The sequence below is a fragment of the Lynx rufus genome, unplaced genomic scaffold, assembly GCF_022079265.1.
Source record: "Lynx rufus isolate CCGP_SWC_20201006 ecotype Redwood Valley unplaced genomic scaffold, mLynRuf1.p SCAF_1, whole genome shotgun sequence".
Classification (NCBI taxonomy): Eukaryota; Metazoa; Chordata; class Mammalia; order Carnivora; family Felidae; genus Lynx; species Lynx rufus.
The window spans coordinates 196,566,571-196,589,771 of NW_025814823.1; the positions used below are offsets into that span (position 1 = coordinate 196,566,571).

The 23,201-nt window shown below is 50.9% G+C and overlaps 1 protein-coding gene across 3 annotated transcripts in view; it reads right to left on the bottom strand.

The window, feature by feature from the left end:
* Positions 1 to 5,949, bottom strand: part of TCOF1 (treacle ribosome biogenesis factor 1) — a 38,045-nt gene extending 32,096 nt beyond the window's left edge. For all 3 annotated transcript variants that reach the window (XM_047092453.1, XM_047092457.1, XM_047092445.1), the window contains exons 1-3: positions 5,809 to 5,949; positions 3,388 to 3,443; positions 183 to 322 (exon numbers count right to left, since the gene is read on the bottom strand). In XM_047092453.1, the coding sequence (XP_046948409.1) occupies positions 183 to 322; positions 3,388 to 3,443; positions 5,809 to 5,916 (304 nt within the window). In that variant the 5' untranslated portion in view covers positions 5,917 to 5,949. The remainder of the gene's footprint in view (positions 1 to 182; positions 323 to 3,387; positions 3,444 to 5,808) is intronic.
* Between the last annotated feature and the right edge of the window lie 17,252 nt (positions 5,950 to 23,201).

Below are 23,201 nucleotides of genomic sequence, written 5' to 3' on the forward strand. Positions count from 1 at the left end.
CCTCCAGCCTTCTCTCTAGAAGGTCCTGGTCTTCCCAGGGCCCACTGGAGGGGAACCTGGAGGTGGACTCTCCCCTGGAACAACCCAATATCCAAAAGCCTGTTCCCCAGAGCTGCAGGGCCCTGGGCTGAGCTCCCACTAACACCAATGACTGAGGCTCCCCCGGGGTGCAGGACTCGTACTGGCTTTGGCGGTCTCGGCTTCTGCCTCCTCCTCCTCTTCTGAGCTCTCTGAGCTGCTAATGGGGTCGGACACGCGGGTCTTCTTAGCCTGCAGTGCTGCATCTTCCTCTGCCTTCCGCTTCTGGCCAACCTCTGACGTCCTGCAGGACAAGGGTGACTGGCTGTACCAACCAGGTGACAAGGGCAAGGCCAGGAGATTTGACAAGAAAGACACCCCCCCCCGCCCCCAACCCCTGCCAGGAAATGCGCACAGAGTTTGAAAACAGCGTAGATACACTTGTATTCTGCCTTTTCACCCATTTCATACACTGGTTTTACAACTATTAGTCTCCAAAATAATCAGTAAGGGCTGGTGACATTGCATAGTCACAGCAGCTAACCATCACTGACTGGTATGTGCCAGCACCTGCGGGCTGTTCATAGAATCATCTGGGTTCTCCCTCCTGCAGAACTTAGAGCACCTATAGTGCCCTCTTTCTGGAAGCCCTGCTCCTTCTTGTCCCTTAGGCCTCAGCTCCAATACAGCTTCTTCAAAGCCCCTCCCTGATCATGATTCCCCTCCCCCTGACATTCTCCGCTCTGTCATCCTGTTTCATTTTCTTCAGAGCACTTTTCTTTCTCCTGTTATTCTACTTACTTCCTGCCTGACTCCCTCACTACAAGGTCAAACCCGGGGCGGGGGGAGGGGCTGGCAGGAACCTCTGCTAGCTCGTTAAGTATCTTCAGCACATAGCACACATCTCAAAAAATGAACGACTCAGTGACTTGCTCAGGGTCAAAGAGTAAGTTTTGGGCATCGGCAGGACAAGCACCCAGATGGCTCAGTCCCTGGAACTTTCAAGTACCAGCTCCTGTGACCTCACCCTCCCATCCCAAGGGAATCACTATGTCCCATGTTCTCCAGCTGGGATAGACATGCTCTACCACAGTTTGGAATGTGGGTCCCTTGTTCCCAGGAAGGCCACTTGTTGGGAATCCCCCCTGAAAAACAGGTTTAATTTATTACACTTATCAATTCATTCTGCCGCTCTCCCTCCTCCCAACAGAATGTTTCACAAGGGCAGGGATTTCTCTCTGGTTGTTTCCAGATATATCAAGAACAGTTCTGATGCATAGTAGCTGCTCAATAAATACCTACGGGACAAATGCCTCTGATGGTCAGGTTTAGCACCTGATTTACTACCATTTTATTTTATTTTATTTTATTTTATTTTATTTTATTTTATTTTATTTTATTTTATTTTATTTTATTTTCTTATGTTTTTAAATAGGCTTCAAGTCCAGCGCAAAACCCAACACCAGGCTTGAACTCACGACCTTTGAACTTCAGAATCAAGACCTGAGATGAGATCCAAAGTCAGATGCCTGACTGACTGAGCCACCCAGATGCCCCCTGATTTACTATTATTATATTTTACAGATAAAGATGAACATACAGACTCAAGGAAGCCAAGTCTGCCCAAGCTCACACAGCTAGTTGTTGGGTTTGAACTTTGCTGGGAACCATCAGGCAAGGCCACCTCTGGTGGGTGTGAGGTCCTCGTTCTTGTTAGTACCCCTCACCCACAGAAGGGGCCAGTGACAAGGAAGGGCTCACTGAGGCAGTTCTCTAAGGAAGGAAGTGCTGTCATACCCAGACACCTGGGCAAGTTGGAGGCGGTGATGGAGAGGAAGTGCAGGGTGGGCCCTACGCTCTGACCTTACCTTAGCAGCAGAGGAAAGCCAAGAACTGAGAGCTGACAGGACTTTCAAAGACCTTAGCTCTCCATTGGAAGCTGCGATCTCTTCCACACCATTCTTGCCTTTCCTTACACACCTCTGATGATAGGGAACCATAGCCTATCTCATTTCTGGACAGCTCTGATGACCAAGTGCTTCTATTCAGAAATTGAAACCTGTCTCCCTAAAACAGTACATATGGGTCCTACTTCAGCCTCTCAGAGCCCCAGAGAACGCCCCACTCCCTTTTTCCTCAAAGATGTGCAGACACATCACCTGCCCCTTTGCTCTTTTCCACCCTGGACAATTCAGTATTTTCCAATCATTCCCCATGGGACATGATTGTAGGCCCTTCACTTCCCTGGTTGACTGTGGGTCAGGCCACTTTGTGGAGACAATGATTATCCCCTCCCTCCCTCCCAAACCATTCCTTTGTTGATATGCCCTTGGATTATCACCCCTTCCTTCTTTCTGCACGTTTCCGACATTTCGCACTCAACAGGTCCTTGAAATCTTTCCCTCCAATTGCATTCGCTTCCAGCTCCACACTCAGGCCCACCTTCCATGCAGGTGCACAAGCCAGGCACCTGGGAGTCAACGAGACTGCCCCTCTAGACCATCCCCAGCTCCCAGTCTCACCCCTTAATATTCCTGGAATCGGCTGACTGTCTACCGCATTATTCCTGTCTAAGCGCCACAAGTTCTTGCCTGGATGATGGTGTCCACACCCCGACTAGCCAAGCTGTCCTGCAGTGACCTCGCTGCTCTCTACTCCACCCTTTCGGGGCTCCCGCTGCTCTTGGGGCAAAGACACAGCTCCTCACCACAGACGTTCAGATCCGGAGTGAGGTGGGCCCCACCAACTGCCCGGCCTTATCCGTCCTGTGGCTGCAGCTATAGGCTTCGGCACCCACAGTTCTCAATGCCAGGTGAACTCCTGCCTCATGAGACCTACTACTCCCTGGTTTACTCCCCGCAGCTCTCAAATCAAAGGTCACCACAGGGAAACCTTCCTTAAACCCCTAAATGAGGCTAGGCTAACCTGGTTTTGGCACCAAGTCCTCTTCATAAGCTTTACCATCATTTTAATTTTACATTTATTTCTTTCATTCGTTGAGGCATGCCTACCTCCCTGACTCCAATATCAGCTCCAGGAAAGAAGGAACCATGTCTGTCTCACTCATGACAGTGTCTCCATACTTAGGGCAGGACCCAGCATTTAGGAGGTAGGTACTCAATAGGTCTTTGTTGACTGGATGAGTAACAAGCGGCCGAGAAGCTCTGGTCCTTAAGAGGACTGATTACGGCTCCCAACGTCCTTTCTCCCTATCGGGCACCCCCGTGTGCGACCTGGCTTCCTGGGGGCAACACTGGTGTCCACACTGGGCTATGGAGGCAGACCGCAGACCAGATTAGCATCCTAGCTTATTTCAAGCTGACAGCTTGGGCTGTCCCTACTCCACTCTTGGGTCCCCGTCGGACTTACTGTTGCCAGTGAGTATAGATGTCCAGAAGGGTTACAGGCTGAGCCAGGAAACTTTTCTGCAGAGAAGTAAAGAGAAAGCAGCAATTAACCCCCCGGCACAATAAGGGTCCTCTTTGGGTCCAACTCTCCACAGCCTCATGGGAGACTTTTTGCTCAGGGAAATATGTCTGCTTGGCCCCGTCAGTGCCGCTCAAACCTTCCAGAGACAAGCAGGGCAAGTCCTTCCAGCCAAAACCTTTTAAGACAACACATTAGTGAGGGGTACCTTTGAGAACCTGGAGTTGGAATGTGCCAGGCTAGCATTATCCAGCTCCCTGACACCCACCATGCTCAGAGGCCACAAGATGGGGCTTTTTCTACCCTTGACCTTTCTAAAGTCTTTTAAAGGTCAGGTGGGTCAATCGTCCCAGGGCAGTACGAACCACAGCCCAGACATCCAAGGCATCCAGGTGGCATGACCGCAGTCCACTCATCCGCTGGGAAGAGACTAAACCAAACGGCGCCAGTCCCTTGACAGACGCAGAGGGAAGCGGGTGGAATCCAGCCCTTTGGAGCCGAGGCCAGATGGCCCACTCTGCAAATGTCAAGAACCGAGGGTGTCAAGCGCCCCAGGGAGGTTGAGTAAAGCAACGTAAGGTGACAGCAGTGTCAGGGACGTGGGCAGAGTGGCCAAGAGGGTACATCTGGAGTCAGGCAGAGCTCCTGTGTTAACTGGCTGAGCTCATCTCTTCACCTCTTCACACTTCAGGCTCCTCCTTTCTAACACAGGGATAAGAGCAGCACCCAGGGTGCTGTCGGGCCTGAACAAGATATTCTAGTCAGTGCCCAGCACATGAGCTGATAACAGGGAGACTCCAATAGTCAGTTTTACCCTGCTCTGCCCCAGGCACTCTGGCCTCCTCACTGTCCCTCAAACGTGTCAGGCCACCGGCCCCATCCGGGCTTGCTATTCTGTCTAGAATGCTCTCTCCTGCTAACCACACAGCTCACTCCCTCACTTCCTTCAGGTCTCTGCCCAAATGTCACCTTCTCAGTGGGGCTTCCTGATCACCCTATTTATAACTGAACCCTGACATTCCTTATCCTCCTTGCCTGCCTTATTTTTATGGCTCATATGATCACCTGACACACGGTATCTTTAGTTTTTTTTTGTTTTTGTTTTTGTTTTTAAAGATTTGTCATCTGTCTGCCCCTGCTGTGATGTAAGCTCCATGAGGACAGGATACTTTTGCTTCGGCAAATGCCCCAATGAAGACGGGTAATGTTTCTTGCCCAAGGCAGTCAAGGTCCGGAGAGGGTTGGGAAAAGCTTGGATCATGTCTCAGGGCCCATCACCCTTTAGACTATGCAGATCCTGGGAGCAAGCATCAGGACCAGAGCCTACACCACAGCCAGAGGGCTGACTAATCAGGTCAATATCCACCTTACCGATTTAAAACTCTCAAGTGGCTTACCACTGCTCTTCAGATGACCAGACTACCGTGGGGCTCCAGCCAGCCCCCCCCACTCTCCCCATCACCCTGTACTCCACCCTTCAGCCACGATGGAATTTCCAGAGGCCAGTACAAATGCAACGAGTTCCCTCCCACCACAGGGCATGTGCCCCTCTGCCTGAATATCCACCTCTCTTCTCTCAGGTCTCAAATCAACATCCATTTCCTCAGGAAAGCTGTCCTGGGTGTCCCTGACCCAGGCAACTAACTTGCCATCCCTGTCTTATCGCCCTACGCCTCTCATTCTTGGCACTTAATGTGTTAAGTGTACAGTTACTTTTGCGATTCTTTATGTCTACCTCCCCTACTGGATTTAGACCGTAAACTCTAGTAGGGCCGGGGGACTGTGCTCAACACTCTATCATCAGCACCCTGAGCGCTAGTTCAGGAGTTGCTGAAAAGAATGAATGAAGTGTGCAATGACTCCACCACAAGCTCGAATCCCAAAGCTGCCCGACTCCATACGGGAGGGATAACGTCCCGAGCTTCAGCTCAACTAAGGGGCCACGAGTCCCTTCGCCTCGGTTCCCTCTTTCGCCTCCTCACCCTCCCCTGGGGGCTGGTCGCAATCCACGCCTCAGGCTCTCAGCAACCTTCTCGGCCCGCGGAGCCACGTGGCCAGAGACTTCGGAAACTTTAAACCGCCGCTACCAGGAAGGGGTGGAGGTAAGGGGCGCGGGAATTACAAAGCCCTCCGCGTCGGATCTCCCATCCCGGCCCGCCCACTGCACAGCTCGGGAAACTGAGGCCCAGAGCGACAGGGAGCCGAAGTGTGCAGAGGCTGCGGCTCCTTCGGTACCCCTGGTCGCTTCCCGGGCCACCGCAGAGTCCGGCTCTGGGCGCACGCCAGGCCGCCACGGGAGGGGGCGCAGGCAGCACCTCTCCAGATCTAGCACGCGGCCCTCGCACACGGCCCGCGCACGCTCACCTGGCCACTCTGCTCCTTCACTTCCCGCGCCGCGCGCACGTAGCCCGCCTGTAGCAGATGCTGGTAGATCAGGGGAAGAAGCTCTCGCCTCTTCCTGGCCTCAGCCATGCCGGCAAACCCCTGCCAGTCGGCTCACCTGCACGCCCCCCTGAGTCCCCGCCCGCCACTTCCCTCGTGCCCTTAGACCTCGCGCGGCCCACTTCCGGCTCCTCGTTCGCCCTGGCCGCGAGGCGCGCCGGGAAGTGTAGTCTTATCTCCTGGAGTGGCCGGCCCCGCCCCAAGCGGGTGAAAGGGGCGGAGGCATGGAGGGTTACGAGGCCTCCCATTGGCGGGAGGAGGGCGTGTTGAGACCTAGACCCTCCTCCCAGCCTTGAGATGAATGATTCCCCCTTACCTTGTCCAGACTCGTTCACTGCAGGCATTTGTCTTCCATGTTAGCTCTGACGGGTGCGATAGGGTCTTACCCATCTCTGAACATCTTAAATCTGCATCTCTCTCTGGTCCCGAACTTCTAGTTACCCACTCTTATTCATTTCACAGATTTTTTTTTTTAGGGCCCATGACTACTTATAATTATTCATTCACTGCATAAACCGTTTTTGAGCACCATACCTTAGGCTAGTGTTCACCTAGAATGGAGGGATAAAAAGATGACTAAGAAATGGTGGCTGCCCTCAAAGCTCAAAAGGAGGAGAGTCGGTAACCAAGCAACTATGGTTCAATGCCTTGAGCGCATTGTCAGGGATAGGCACAGCCTATGGACGGACGCAGGGAGGAGGGGCACCTAACCCCAAAGAGATATCTAGCTTGAGGCTTAAAGATGCAATAGGAATTTCTGATTCTGCGGAAGACAGGACTGGCATTCCAGGTAGAGGGCAGTGCCTGTATACAGACAGGAGAAACCACCCGGTATAGGCTGGGAAGCCCAAACATAGAACCCAGTCTGTGCTGGTGGGCTGTAGCTGTGGGAAAGAGGGAAGAGTAAGGACACAGGAGGATGGGGGAAGAAATAGGCCCTACAGCACCCTCTCCTGCCCAGCAGAGCCTGCACTTTGTTCCAAGGGTGATAGAGAATCTCCGGTTTTATGTAGGAGGGTGACCTGGGTTTGTGTTTTTAAAAGATTGCTATCATCAAAATGCAGAGATGGATGCGTGGAGAGCAAAAACTAGATGTAAGGTTGTTGTACTTGTTGAGGAGAGGTTGGCAGGGAGAGGATGAAGTAGGCTGGGGAATATTTGCATCAGTTCTTTTTAACTTCATGAACCCATTGAGAAACTGGAGACAACGTGAACCACCTAGACTTTGCTGTAGAGAATTAAAAATATTCCCCCCCCCTTTTTTTTTTTTCAGAGGGGCAGAAGGAGAGAGAGAGAATCCTAAATAGACTCCATACTCAGCACAGAGCCCGATGCAGGGCTCGATCCACGACCCAGGGATCATGACCTGAGCCGAAATCAAGTCTGATGCTCAACGGACTGAGCCACCCAGGCACCCTGCTGTAGAAAATTTTGAATGTGTACAGACGTAACATTTTCCTCCCAGTTTTAGGATGCACATAAACACATAACTGAACCTCCTAGGGTTACTGCTGCTCTGGGAAGAACCAGGGCCAGGGCTAGGTGCCTGAATGCAGTGAGTGAGAAAGGGGGAGGAGACGAGTCTGCATTCAGCCATTTACCAAAAAATATTTATTGAGCACCTACTATGGGGGATGAAGTAATCTTCGCCCCAACAGAGCTTAGAGTCTAAAGCGGGAGACACGCTGGAGACACGCTAAACAAACAGTCATACAGACACATTGTTACAAACAGCGAGGACATGCAGATAGGAAAAGGATAGAGTTTTCTTACAGAACAGTAAACACAGGGCAGGAGTCACAGGGCTAGGGTTCAGATTCTGGCTTTGCTTCTTGTTCACTAGGGAACCTTGGATAAGTTACATAACTTCTCTGTGCCTCAGCTTCTTCATCTGTAAAATAGAGATAATTATACTTTCTACATCATAGGGTTGTCACGAGGAGTAACTGCCTTCTAAACAGAAATGCTCAGAAGGGCTCCGAACAATAGTGCTGTGCTTCTATGTATGTTAACCATTGTCGTGAGAGCATTTAACAGGAAGGAGGGGTTAGGGAAGGACTCCCTGAGGAAGTGCTATTTGTGAGGAAATATGAACTATGTATAGGTGAGGATGGGAGGGGAAGACTCCTAGGAAGAGGGAAGAACCAGTGCAAAGGGCCTGAGGCAGAAGGTGCAGCTTAGAGAAGAGGCGAGAACGGCCCTTGGTAGCAGGGTGTAGAGGAACAGGGGGATTGGGGAATATGGGAGGTGGGCAGAGGCAGGTTCCACATTAAGGATCTTTCTTTTCATCTTAAGTATGATAGGAAGCCACTTGACAGTGTAGGTCCAAGAAGGACAGGATGATTTTTCATTTTAATGTGACCTGTGTGAATTCTCAGTGGAGGGTGCAGTAGGGTGTGTATGTGTACATGCTGGAAGCCAAGTGAGGGGTAGGAGCGCAGGCAGGCATCCAGAGAGAATATAATGGGGTGATGCCGGTGGCAGTGAAGGTGGAGTGTGGTGGAAGATTCCAGAGTCATCAGGAAGTAAAATTGTCATCGAGCTGTGTTGGAATGGAGAGAGAGTGTCAGGATGGACTCTGAGGTTTCTGTGCAGCCTGGCAGGCAGCTACTTTCCCTGCGAAAGAGAGACCGCTGGGAGAGGACTGGGGTGGGGGCAGAGCGAGGAGGGGAAGGTGGTGAGGGGGACATGAAAAGCACAAGTTCCACTTTAGCCACGTGGAGCTTGCAATGCGTTTGAGACGTCGAGTCCAGGTGTTGACTAGGCACTTGGAAGCCTGGGTTTGGACTCCCGTGAAGACGGGGAACTGTCAGTAGAGAGATGCTCATCGTGGCTGTGGATGAGGGCCGATTGCCCAGGGAGCAGAACAGGGGCAGAGGAGAGAAGGGGGACCGGGGATGGAGCTCAGAGGCGAACCCACAGGTTAGGGCTGCACAAAGGAGGTTGTGTCTGCAAAGACTGAGAAGGAGTGAACAGACAGGAGAAAACCCAGGACCGTGGGTGTAGGGAAGGAAGGCAAGGACAGAGCTTCAGGAAAGTGGGGCGAGCCCATGGGGAATGCTCTAAGAAGTCAGATGGGGTGAGGAGAGAGCCAGGAGCGTTGGGTTAATGACAGGTATGGCGATTGTTGATGGCTTTCGGGAGTTCCACTTCTGTGGTGTGATGGGGAAAGTCAGGTGGCAGTGGTCTGATGACTGAAGGAGGGATGAGGGAGGTTGTGGGTCTTTTGAAAAGTTTCTGAGTGAAGCGGACGAGAGAGACAGTGTGACAGGGTCAGTGTGTGCGTGTTGGGGGAGGTGTGTTCTAAGGCGCAAGAGAGCTGGGTTTGTTTAAAGGCAGATCAAGGGGAGAGAGTTTAATTAGGGGTGTAGGGAATAGGGGAGAAAATCAGTGAGTGATGTTCACGGGCATGTGCGAGGGATCAGGCACGTGGGTGGAGGGGTTGGTCTCAGAGAGGGGGAGGGATGACTTCTCTAAAACCAAAAGAAGGAACAAAGAGAGGACGGGTGCAGATGTAGATGTAGGTTTGTAGTGGGATGTTAAGGGAGATTTCATCTTGAGCTTCTATTTTTTCTGCAAAGTGGGAGGCAAGGTCTTCTGCTGAGAGCGAGGAAGAGGTGGTGAAGAGTCTGGAGGAAGGAGGAGAATGAGCATTCTGAGTTGAGAAGCAAACTTGCCCACAAAATCCCCAGTGTTGACAACCCAGTTGAGGCTGGCGATCGTTAATTTATGTGTGTCCTGTCCCATCCCACTGAGTGACATCCCCCTTCGTAGCTCTCCCACCCAGGTGCAGGCCGGGGGAAAGCACTTAGTGGGGTTTATCCGGAGGCCTCGGGTTTATGCCAGATGGGTGGGGGAAAGGGGCACAGAGGTCTAAAGTGTTGGCAAGAGAGGTGCCCAACCTCTGGGCTCTGGGCAGGGAGGGAAGTGGAGACAGACGGAGTCAGTTTGCAGGGAGAGAGGGGAAGCCTTTGTGGACTGGGCGACCCTGAGGCTGATAACCAGCAGCCTGAGCTGGGAGATGGTTGACGACTCAAACTGATGGCAATGCCCGGGTGCCTGACGGGGTGGCTGAATGGGCCACCGACTGAGCTAGTCAACAGGCTGATGAACATACAAATCTTTGGGAAAAACCAAAGATGCTTTTCACCGCTCCAAGAACTAATTTTCACTCCCTTGTGGTATCATCACCCCCGTTGAGAATGAACACCTTTGTAGGATATGAATTCCCTGAAGGCAGATTTGGGGTTGTCTTGCTGGCTGTGTTATCCCAACACCTGTCAACAATATTGGCAAACGCAAGGGTGGTTAGAGCATATAGCCTATCTCCTGAAGACGAAAGAGGGCAGATCAGGCAGGACACACACTGTGAGTACAGGCCTGGAAGCAGAAATGGGGAAGCTTCTAGAAGGCAATGTAAAGGGAACGGGATGATGACTCTTGGGCTGACGTCGGGAAAAATGAAGAACTGATATTAAATTAAAAACAAAACCAAAACCAGGATGGTCTAATACCTTCTGTCTGGCAACAGGTTGTTTGATTTTGTTTTGTTCCTAATAAAATTCGTTTCAGACACTTATGCTTTGTCCTCAGCTCTTGGGAGGCTTCCTCTTCTGTGGACAATTTTTTTTTTTATTTTCTTGATTTTCTGAATGATACCCTTCACTGAATTGCCTCAGCGCCCAAGCACAAAATTAAAAACATTAAACTGATAAAATATAACATGGCAACAATTAAGACAGCAGCAAACAAAACAGTACATTAAAAAAAAAAAATTAGCCTCAGAGCATTTTTTTTTTACCAGTTAGAAAAAGATGTCTTTGTTAGTGGTAGAAACCAGAAGCTTCCAGACCACTCGACGATGAGTGCCTCTCGGGGGGTAAGCAGCATGCCTTAGTCACCTTGAATTCTCAAGCAGGGCACAGCGAGGGCACTCAGGAAATGAGTGAAGGAAGGACTGTCAGCGGAGCGGAAAGAAGTTAAGCAGGTGGAACATGATATTCTTCTTTTCCCAGCAGGATGGCTCCCGAACAGAGTTGGAAGGTAGCATCATGTAGGGTGGTGCTACTGAGCCAGGAGTCAGGAAACTGCCTTTTTGGCCAGGCTCTGCTGTGTGAACTTGGGCCAGTCTCTTGCCCTCTCTGATCCTCAACAATTGTTTTGGTTGAAGAGGTTAGACAAAGGCCCTTCTGGCATTGGAACTCTCAAGAGAGGAGCCCATCTGGGAAGACTGCCTTTGCCCCCTGGGCCCAAAGATGGCGCCTTCATTCACCGTAACAATGGGTTAGCTTTGGGCCAAATCACTTGGGCCAGGAGGTTTCCCATAGCCTCCTTCCCTCTCCCTGGATGACAATTTCTTGCTTTCTTTTTTCTTCAGCCTCATCGGAGATTTTAACGGTTTACAAAAGGTTTAAAAGTGATTACTGAAATCATAAGTCAAACAATTCAGGGATGTATAAAGACCAAGTTAGTCCTTCCCTCCATCTCATCCACTCCCAGCCCACTTGCCCTGCCCCTCCAGAACCTCCCCTAATGGGCTGGTAACCTCAGGGGCCTGGGGTCAAGTCCCTTCACCTCCTCCCTTCCCTCAGACCAACGCAGACAGACACCCTGCATAGGGTTTTAATCCTCCCTTCCCGTTTGCGCGTTTTCATCACTCTTCTCTTTCTCGCTGCAACTCGCGCTTTTCCCTTAGTGATATATCAGAGCCATTTCTCCAGACGCTGGGGTCTGCCACAGCCTTTTGAGTAAGAGTGGCAGCTCCTGAATCATGAGCCGGCTCTGTGCTGTGGGGAGCACTTCCTGGCTTAGCCCTCAGGGCACCCTATGGAGCAGGTAACCGGTTCCCTGCCCTGTTTACACAGGAGGAAAGTGAGGCTCAGCGAGTTAAGGCCCAGGCCGTGAAGCTGGTGAGTGCAGGGCAGGGCTTGGATGGACAGCGGCTACAGGGTCGGGGGACTCCTGACGGACAGAGTGGGGAGATAGCATGCATGGCCTAGGTTATTCACTTCCCATTTTCTGGCTAATACGACAGCACCGCTCTAACACCCTGGTAAATACGTCCTTACAGACTGGAGCTTTAATTTCTGTAGAATGGAATGAAAGTAGGCCAGAGGGGATGCTCTGGTTTATTTTAATAGCTAAAGCCGGATTAACTGCCAAAAGGGTGGAGCCATTCACAACCTCATCGGCATAATTTCTGATTTACGTGGTTTTATTTCTCAGAGCTGGAAGAGAGTCTTTGGAGAACATGGAGCTTGGCTTTCTCCTCTCACGGGTAAGGAAACAGGCCCAGAGGCAGGAATTAACCTGGTGAGGTCCCAGTGGGGTAGAGGCCGAGGCAGGCCCTACCCCACTTCCCTGGACCGCTGCCACACGTCCCTTGCCTCCAGCTGTATCTGCCCCGCTCCCCCCTCCCCTGTCCATTCTCCACACTGCATTCGGCATCGCATCTCTCCCCTGCTTATCAAACCTCCTCTGGGTGAACCGCTGACCAGGAGAATAAATCACAGCTGCCTGATAGGCGTTCAAGCTCATCCCTGTCTGGTCATTCTTCAAAGCCAAGTGCAAACACCACCTCTTTACCGGTGCCTTCCCTGACTGCCTCAGCATGTCACCTCAGCACAGTCAACTCTGCCTTGCAAGGAGGGGGCCTCGCTTGGCTGTGTGGTCCAGGAGGAGCCACATTGCAGAAGGACCCACCAGGAGAGGGCAGTGTACAACCAAAGAAAGGTCTCCCTAAAGGTCAAGGTCACTAGGGTAACTGAGGCCCACCACAAGCCCTTTGGTGTCCACGCTTCATCTCCAGTGTAGACGCCTGTGGGAATATGAGGTTCACCCCACTGGCGTGACCATTGGCAAGCTGCCCCTCTCCTCATGCCTCAGTTTGCATCTCTGTAAATCGAGAGGGCTGGACCAGCTCCGGGTTTCTGAAAGTGCGGTGACGCACAAAGTGACTTCGGGAGATAAATAGATGGACGTTTTAAAATGGAAATCATTATGTATTTATTTTAATGTGTATTAGACAAAAAATAACTAGCACATCAAACCTGTTATTTCACAGATATTATTGCTTAGAATGGGGCTAAAGTAGGCATTCAGGTAAAAAAAAAACAGTGAGTCAATGTAAAAGAAAGTAGCAATTAAATAATAGTACAGGTGGTAAGACGGCAGTGAATGGTTTTGATCTGAAAAAGATTGGTCTGCCTCTGACGTTCCAGAATTCTGTGATTTGGGGTGATTCCTGCCCTTGCCAATGGTGGGGGCAGGGAGGAAGGCACTGCCTCCAGGGGCTGGGGCACCAGGCCTTGGAGTGGAGGGGCAGGAATTCAGCAGATGGGTCCTGTCCCCCCCCCCCACCGGACCCTCCTCCACCTGCGGAGGGGTGCGAGTGCCTGCCCCTCCTCCCCGCCTTCTTTCTCAGCTTCCCTGCGGTTACTAAGGAGTGGGAGGCTGAGAGGGGCCGCATTCTGGAAGCTCATCTGCTCCCTCATTCTCACCCAGCACCCTGCTTGGCATCAACTATTCAGGGTGATGATTAACAAGGATGCAGGAAGGCACTGGGGATGGGGAGAGAAAATAAGGCGATGTGGACAGCGTTTTCTCACATATGTGAGTGCCCAACCTGGAATGACCGGCTGATTCCCAAACTTGCCCGGGCATTGGAATCACCTGGCAATTCAACAGAAACACAGTTCCAGGGCCCCACCGCAGGCAGTTCTGATTACGGGGCCACTACAATGGGATGTCATTCTAATGCTTCTAGGTTTGGAACCATCATGTTAGAGCACACCTTTCACTCAGCGCACCTGAGTAGAGACACCGAGGCTGAGAGAGGTTTATCCCTTACCCAGAGTCACCCAGAGTCACCCAGCAAATCAACAGCAGATGTCCTGACGCCCAGCTCAGTACTTCCCACTGAGCATCCCTTGTTGAGCCTAGTCCGTGGTTAGCAGAGAGAACGCCACTGACAAATGTGGTGGGATTTCTTTGAGCCTCCTTTGCGTCTGGGCTTCTCAAGGACTTTCCACAGAAAAGAACATGCTGTGTGAAAGCCATCTGCTTTAAAGACTGGAGGGGTGGTGAGGGGCGGAGGGGGTGGTAACAGAGGGGGTGGCTGGGAGATTCAGCCTCCTCTCTGCAGTTGCCAGCCTGCACAACCACACGGGATCCTCAAGGAACAGAATTAGGAGCAGTGGCTAACAGTGATCAGTGACCCGGGAGACAACTGACCTTGGAGCCGTTGTCTGAAAAAAATTAAACATTCAACGTATGAAAACTATAGGGAAAAGTACACATAGCTCCCATGTTCCCAGGACCTAGATTGTGGAATAAGACAGCCCAAGTAAGTAGGAGCGTCTCAGCCTGTTCCCCACCCTCCTGCCCAGAGACAGTCACCACCCCGTTCCCTGAGGTTGGCGTGAATTATTCTTATACATATTTTTATGTTTATGCTATATATGTGTACAGCCATAAAACATGTAATGTATTGCTTTGCAGATTTTTTAAGTTTCTGTAAGTGATATAATATTGTACATATAGCCTTCTGCAACTTGCTTGTTTTCTTTCAACATTTTGTTTGAAATTTATCCACGTCATGTGCAGAGCTCAGTACATACATTGCCACTGTTCTAATCCATTTCATTGCACGTATGTGCTACGATGTATTAGTCTATTCTCCTGTTGATGGGCATTTGAGCCATTTCCAGTTTTCCATCAGACAAGCCTCACTGCCAAGAACGTCCTTGCACATGTCTCCCGCGTGTGCCTGGGGAGGGGTCGCGGGCGCGTGATCTCCTTCCAGTTCACTCGCCATCGCCTGACCGCATCTGAAAGGGTGGCCAGCTTCTGTCGCTTCACATCCACACTCATGCTAGCAATTGTCAGACTTTGGAATTTATGCCGCTCTGATGGGGGCCAAATGCCTCTCATTGGTGTTTTTAATTTGTATGTCTCTGATCAGTGGGGCTGAAATGTTTTCATCATTTCTCTGGTCGCTTGCATTTCCTCTCTTGTGAATTGCCTTTGTATCTCCGGCCTGTGTTTCCATTGTACCGTCTGTGTCGTTCTTACTGATTTGTGGGAGCTCTAATCCTGGGCCTGTTGCTACTATCTTCTGCCAGTCGGTGGCCTGTCTTCGCACTTTATTTATGGAGTCTTTTGATGAACAAGGATTTTTACATTTTAATATAATTACAGTGTCAATCTCTCCCTGTGCGGTCTGGGCTTCTGCAGTCTGTGGAAAGCAGAGGCCATTTCCCCGGCGTGGCGCCCTCCATAGGAGGCCTTGTGCTGGAGTGGGAAGAGAATGGGCTCCTGAAGGGGGCCAGCTGGGGCTGAACCCTTGCTGGGAGATCTTCAGGTGAGGTGAACTTGGGAGTAAGTTACTTTACCTCTGGGTTCCAGCTTCCTCTCTTGTAAAACAGGAATAAAGACAGTCTTAAGCTTCAGGGATGCTATGAGGCTGGAGGGAGGAAGGCAACCGCAGAAGGGGAGGGAGGACTTGCTGAGAAGAGTCTCCAGAGATGCTGTCACCTGAGACCCATCCAGCATGGATATCCCAACATTCCCTGGTCCAAAGGGATCGATACAGTCTCTTCAAATCTAACTACATATCAGAATGCGGCTACGTCCCTGGAGGAACACTGGACATGTGGGAGCCAGACCTAGCACCCCTCCAAACCCATTCAGGCCCTGGGTCCTGAGCCCGTGTTAGGTGACTCCGGAGGTGGGGACAGCTATGGATTCGCATTCCTGATCTTGCAGGAGAGGTGGGAGGATGCACACCATGGCTGCTGCAAGCCACTTACCCACGGCAGCAGGCTTGGGAGAGCATCTGATGGCTCCAAGCAAAATACCTGGGGGACGAGAAGGGCATACGTGTCCAGTTGCTTTCACTCATATATGACCACATGTCAGCCCACACAAACGGGTGTCGTGAGGCCACAGCAGGGGGGTACCCCCCATCACCTCCATGCAATTCATCCCAGGCATGGCACCCTCTTGGGGCAGGATCAAGCCTAGGGGGGAGGTGGGCTTAGCCCTCTGGGGTGAGCAGCCATTTGGACAAGACCACGGAGCCCATGGACAATAAGGTCAAAGGATGCCTGATTTTCACTCCACTTACCCCAAATCCCCCACCACCTCCACCATCACCTTACTCTGCTTAAGGGACCAGAGCACTGGGATGGCAGTCGGGAGCGTTTACAATGGAAACTTATTTCTGGAGTAGGCGACACACACACGCGTGATGTAAAACTATAAAGGTACAGAAAGGATGCAGAGAAAAGTCTCCCAGCTTCCCACCCTTCTCCCCAGCTCCCCAGGAGGAAGCAAGCAATGTTATTGGAGGGTGTATACATATATGGGTTTAAATAACATCGAGAGTAGCACATTATACACATTTGGTAAACTTTGCTTATTTTTTTTCCACCCTATCTTCTCTCTCCCAAATTTAGGACCTGGACTATAACGGGCAGGAGTGAATACTTGAAGAGTGGATGGGTTAGTGGATGGGGTGGTGAATAAATGAACAATGTTTGTCCAGGTTGAGGCTTTTTAGACTCTCTTCTATGAGACTCACCCCTGACCTTGGGAACTTCCCTCTTCCTTTGGCATGTCACTGAAGGTGGGTAAATTCAGGCCTTCTTGACCCTGGCACAGAGCCATCATGAGGGGGGAACCAAGTGAACCAGGCAGCTGAACAGCTTCATTGTCATTTCCACCAGCAGATGGTTACCAGGGAAACTTAAAGAATGTTAGAACTGGGAGGGGCTTTCAGGCAATGTGGAGGCCGCCTGACAGAATCTCAGACTGGGGGGTGGGCATCCCCACAAGTTCTTTAAGACTTTAATTTTTTTTATGTTCATTTCGATGACAATCTAAAACAATTAAAGGCAATATTTTTGGATCCTCTGAATGTCCGCCTGATGATGGCACGGCTGTGTGACTATACCTGTGTTCGTGCTTGTATTTATGATCACATTGGCACTGGGATAATCAATGACTCTGTGGCCTCCTGAATAAACCAAGATTTTCACAAAGGTCAAACTGAGCAGGCTCTTATGTTTTGTGCCTGTAGACCCCTAAGATCCCTGGAAATATTCTTAAGGTCAGTGAGAAAAAAAATTTTTTTTAATTTATTTATTTTGAGAGAGAGAGAGAAATCCCAAGCAGGCTCCGCACTGTCAGCGCAGAGCCCAGTATGGGGCTCGAACTCACAAACCATAGATCACGACCAGAGCCAAAACCAAGAGCCGGACACTTAATCAGTTGAGCCACCCAGGTGCCCCATGGTCAGTGGGACATTTTTAAGGCATGTGTCCGTTACTCAAGTATGAGAAGCCCTTGGTGAAGACAAGGGCATTCCAGGCAGGGGCTGGGAGCCTGGACTGAAGTTCTGTCTCTGTTTCTTACTGGCTGAGTCACCTGGATTCTTTAGAGTCTTCTGCTTTAATTTTTCCAATAAATTAGGGATCAAAAAGCCTTCCTTGATGGATATCATGATGGCAAAATGAGGTAGTGAATGTGAAAATGCTGTCTTTTTTAAAACAATTTTTAAAGATTTTTTAAAAATGTTTATTTGTGAGAGAGAGTGAGAGAGAGAAACAGAACATGAGTGGGGGAGGGACAGAGAGAGAGAGGCAGACACAGAATCCGAAGCAGGATCCAGGCTCCAAGCTGTCAGCACAGAGCCCATTGCGGGGCTCCAACTCATGAACCGCGAAATCACGACCTGAGCCGAAGTCGGACACTTAACCAACTGAGCCACCCAGGCGCCCTGAAAATTCTGTCTTTATAAGCGTGTTCAACTCTTTCATTTCATAAAGGAGGGAAACGGGCCTGGGGAAGCGAAATGATTTTTCCGACATCAGTTACTGGCGGAGCTGGGCTGGGGGCTCGGGATCCTACCCCACCGGGCACTTTCCCCCTGCCCCGGGCACCGAGGTCCATCAGCAGCAGTGGTGTGGTTTTAATTCTAGAAGAGTAATTATAACATCTCAGATGGGGCCTGTCACTATTTGGGCAAACACACTATCTTTATTTTTATTTGTTAAAGAGATTAAATTAAGGAAGCCAAACAAATAAATGAGCACATTGAACTTTCCACAGCCATACCTCTCTTCCCGGAGCAAAAACAAATTCTTTCTCAGGCAAAAGGTCAGACAGGAGGCATGTGGGGACAGAACACCCAACCAAGCACCGCAGTGCCAATGTGATTTACCATTTCGACTGGTAGATGGGCCACCGAGCCAAGCACGTGGGCTTTACTTCAGCACCCACACTTCTGGACGATGTGCTTACAGGGTTGGGGTCACCCAGTGTAGGCTGAGAGCTTCAGAAAGCAAGGACGATTTGTGGTCAGAGCTGTTTCTCCCAAGCTGAGTCTGCCCCTCGTACGTAGTAGGTGCTTGTGAGCAGAGTCACATTCTTTGTGTTTAAAGATTTGGAGGGGCCCGTCAGAGATGCATCTAACAAGTCCAGGTTCAAAATCAGGAGATCGGGAAGCAAGGGAACTCAGGGCAGAAATGGCCTTTGGGCCTGGATTTCAGAGACCAGGCAGGGGTAAGGCCAGCGCAGAGGCTGAGGGCAGACACAACAGGCTGATTGACTTGCAGTTATCGGTCTCTGTTGGCTGGGCATCTTTCACATGCCAGGCTCTGTGCTAGATGCTGGGGATCCTGAGCAGAGAAAGTCTTGCACCCCAGAAACCCCCAGTCTGTGGCAGTGAGCCCACAGCGCTGAAGAAGAATCTGGGCTTTGCAATCAGCGCTACAATGTGTGACTTTGGGCAAACCACCTTAATTCTTGGCGTTTCAGCTTCCTTCCCTGCAAAATGGGACGAAGATTAGTACCTGCCTCCTTGGCTGGGAAATAAGAGACAACCCTAAGGAATGTCACTCCTGGCACAGAAAGGAGGGCTTAGGACCTGCTGCTATCCAGCATGACATCTGACGGGGCTTGGGCCCTGCTGGGAGACAGGCTCATCTCTGAGCCCCCGGACAGCTTCTCTGACCCAACAGAAGGAGGTAGGTCAGACGGGCATCTTCCGTCCACGCACACTGGGTTATTTATAGTTGATTTGTTATTGTGGTTATTGCAGTTGGTGTTGTTTCTACTCAGAATATAAATGCTATGAATAAACTTGTGCATTTTTCTTGGTGAATGTGAACCAGAGTTTCTCTGGGGTATGTATAATAATAACAAACAGCCGGAAAGGTAAGGGCATGGAGTGATCAGAATGAATGTTATGGAGCCGGGGGTATTCCCAGAGGCCAGGTGTTAACCTTATAGTTCCCGGATCATGAGAATGTTGGGAGGGTCCCCAGGAGAGGGGCTGGGGCAGCCAGCTCATGGGGGCACAGGTAGGGGGGTGGGGGGCCATACAGTGAAGGAGCTGGGTGGAGAGACTTGGGACAGCAGCTATTTTCCAACTGACCTGAAATTATTTCAAAATTTTAATAACCAGTGTGGTCCACATGGTAAGCACTCATGCATATATACCTGGAAACATATAGGTCTAGGAGTGGAATTGCTACATTGTAGAGAAAGTGAATGATCAACTTTATAAAAATAACAGCAGATGGTTTTCTGAATATCTCGTGGGTGTAAAATGGCATCTCATAATGGACTTAATTTGTATTTCTCTGAACCCGAATGAGGTTGAGCCTCTTTTCATATGTTGTTTGGGCTCAGAACTATTTGCTTAAAGGGCCCGGGCCTCTAACAGCCAAAGAACATTCTGCTAGCTACCCGTCTTGAACAACAGCCAGGGAACCCAATAGTGCTGGGTGGGAAGCCAGGAGACCCGGGTTCCAGCCTCAGCATGGCGACATCCTCACTCTGTGGCCTTAGGCAAGGCATTTGCCTCTTCTGAGCCTCAAATTTACCATAGGCCAGGTTAGGGAGAATCTTCCTCTGCTCACAGGGAGGGCAGCTGGGAGATCAAATGAGCTCACGGAAGTCAATGTGCTTTGGGGACTGAAAACTCCTACACCGGGCAGAGATTAGTACTCACTCTTTGAAGACAATTTGAGAAGGCTTTGAAGTCCAGGGGACCAGGAACAACCGACAGACCTCCTGGAAGCAGAAAGCACCAGCTCCAAGGCCTGAACGAATATCTCCTTCCTCCCCAAACCGTTCCAGGCCCCTGTCAACCCCCATCAGGCAGAGAAGGAACAAAATCCCTTAACTCCTGGCACAAACATGCCTTAGCACCCTCGAGGGGCTTCGGGACCCAAAGAGCATGCCTGGGCTGCTCTAATGTGAAGACAGCTAACCCTTTGGTGCCTGGTGTTTCCGTGGGAGGCCAGCCATTGTAGGTTCTAGGGCCAGCGGGTGGCCACAGGCTCAGCTGCCCTGGCCAATAAGTAGAGGTGCAGCCATGTGACAGTGCCTAACCCGTAGGCTCCTGGGTTTTTCCTCTGTTCCTTCGGGCCTTCCGTGCCTTGCCTGTTTATAGCAGGGGGGTTAGTCTAGACGGGCATTTCTCAAAGCGTGTGCGGTGGAGCGATAACTATCATGGGTGGTAGTGGATGGGATGGCAGGGATGGGTGGGAGATTCTGCTTTGAATCAAAATGTTGAAAGTTAAGTTATTTTTGCAGCTAACATTTACTGAATATGTCAAGCACTCGGTTAGGCATTTTATAAGCATTAGCTCATTGACTTCTTACAACAAGATTACAAGGCAGGCACGATGCTTGGCTCCATTTTACAGATGAAGAAACTGAGGTTTTGTAAGGTTAGGTGACTTACCATGGTCTCTCAGCTGGTAAGCGGCAGAACCGTGATTCAAACCGACATTTCCGGATCTCCTGCTCTTTTTTTAAGAGTTTGTAAAGTTTTACTATCATGATTTATTTCATATTCTTTTTTTAAAAATGTTTATTTATTTATTATTGAGAGAGAGGACAAGCAGGGGAGGAGCAGAGAGAGGGAGACACGGAATCTGAAGCAGGCTCCAGGCTCTGAGCTGTCAGCACAGAGGCCAATGTGGGGCTCAAACTCACAAACCGTGAGATCATGACCTGAGCCAAAGTAGGATGCTTAACCGACTGAGCCACCCAGGGGCCCCACCAGATCTCCTGTTCTTTTTTTTTTTTTTTTTAATTCTCGAGATGAGAATTCTTAGGATTTACTTTCTTTTTTTATTTTTATTTTTTATTTTTTTTAACGTTTATTTATTTTTAAGACAGAGAGAGACAGAGCATGAACGGGGGGGGGGGGGCAGAGAAAGAGGGAGACACAGAATCGGAAGCAGGCTCCAGGCTCCGAGCCATCAGCCCAGAGCCCGACGCGGGGCTCGAACTCACGGACCGCGAGATAGTGACCTGAGCTGCAGTTGACGCTTAACCGACTGAGCCACCCAGGCGCCCCTGGATCTCCTGTTCTTAGCCAGTTTGAATTAACAGGACTTGGTGACTGATGTGGAGAAGGGGAAGAAAGAATTCATATGCCCTTTCTCTGATTTAGTTCAATGTCTTGTGGTATCCTCGTGGCTGGTAGAGAAATGCAATGAAAAAAAAAAAAAGGCCTCACTTGCCCCTCCTAGAACTTCAGATGAGGGAGTAAATTCAGCAGAGCGTGAAAACACTCTGAGGTGGGTATGGGGAGGCAAGGCTTACTGGTTTCTTTTAGGCCAAGATGTAAGGGACCATTAAACATGGGAAGAGGGCAGGAAAAAGGAACCCCAGGCAGATGGAATGGCATGTGCCAAGGCCAGGAGCTAAGGGAGAGCACGCAGTCATAGACACAGTGGGTTGAAGGGCTGGGGGGTGCAGGGGAGGAGGCCTGGATGTCAGCAGGGGGCAGTCACCCAAGGACTTGACTTTGTTGGCTTCTAGAATGAGGCTGGGTCAAAGGAGGGGTGAGAATGTCGAGGAGGCAGTACCTGGGGAAGAATGGGGCTGTTGGCTGACACTGGGAACCAGGGGGGGAGGAGTGAGGGAGGGGGCAGAAAGGACGGTGATAATGAGCTTAGCTTTGGCCTGCCCAGTGTCGAGGGGGGTCACCGCTAAGGTCTCTTCCTACGCTGACCTTCTGAACTTCCCTGGAAGAAATATCTCTCTGCGGCCCCTCCACCCCCAAATATTCCCGGCAGGAAGGAGCAGAATCTGTTTTGTCAACGCAGCTTGCAAATAAAGAGTCTCATTCAGGGAGGCAAACATCTGCTTGACTATTAATAGGCAGGGGCCTCAGCCACAGCCTGCTGGGAGGGCCTCGGCTTGTAGTTCTGGAAAGGTGAATCAGTTCCTTCTGCCTGTCTGGATTTTGCACCCTGTGGGGGGACAATTGGCCAGGTGCTTATTTCTCAGAAGGTCGGTCACCCCGAGCCTTGCTGGGGCAGCTCAGAAGTGGCATGACCCTGCTGGGATGCTGCCCCTGCCCCTTCATGCTGGACCCAGCCGGAGGGAGAGGGAGTGCAGAGGACCCAGAGCTGGCCAGAGAGGCAGACATTCATGTGGGTGGGGGATGGTCCGGTTGGGGTCTCCACAGCAGCTCTCACGGAAGATCAGGCCCTCGCCCTTAAGGGCGTCATGGAGAGATGGGAGTTGGTCAGTCTAGACACAGGAGGACTGATGACAGGTAATGGGGGATACAGAGAGTGGAGGTTTGAGTCTGGGGTCAGGGAGAACCCATGCACGGTCATGAGCCAGACCGGGGAAGCCTGAAGTCCAAACCCGAGAGGGGAGGCCTAAGGAAGGCCACAGGCTCCTGGCTGTCGCCATCATGGCGCATGACCTCATTTGTGGCCAGGCAGGTCACCCATCTGAACAAGCCTGTGGAGAGGGTAGCTGGGATGGAGCTAATGGAAACCCGACGGGTGCCCTGGGCCACACGGAGGCCAAGTCTTACAGCGTTAGCAGCCCCGTGTGGCGCCTGCCCAAGAGGGTGTGGGCCTCACAGTCTGGCTTTGTTCCCGCCCCCTCAGGTGGCTGCTTCAGGTGGTGGCCACTTCAAAGAAGCCCCATTTAAAGCAGGGCTTTGCCTCAAGTTTCCTAAGGGCCCTGTCCGGGCTAATGAGATCATTAAGAGGCTCCTTGTTAAACGGGTTTAAATAGAGTTTGCCTGCATGGCCTCTGGCTGAGCCCTGCGCCCAGGGTGCAGGGTTGTTTTTTTTTGTTTTTAGTTTTAATGTATGTGTATTTGTGTCTGTGTGTGTAAAGTGCTCGAGAGTGTAAGCTCTGGCTTCATGCTGCCAGGATGGAATCCTGCCCCTGCCGCTTTTTGGTAGTATGACCTCAGGCCAGTTACCTACCGCTCCTCAGTGCCTCAGTTTCCCTACCCGTAAAAGGGAACTAATCATTGTACTGCT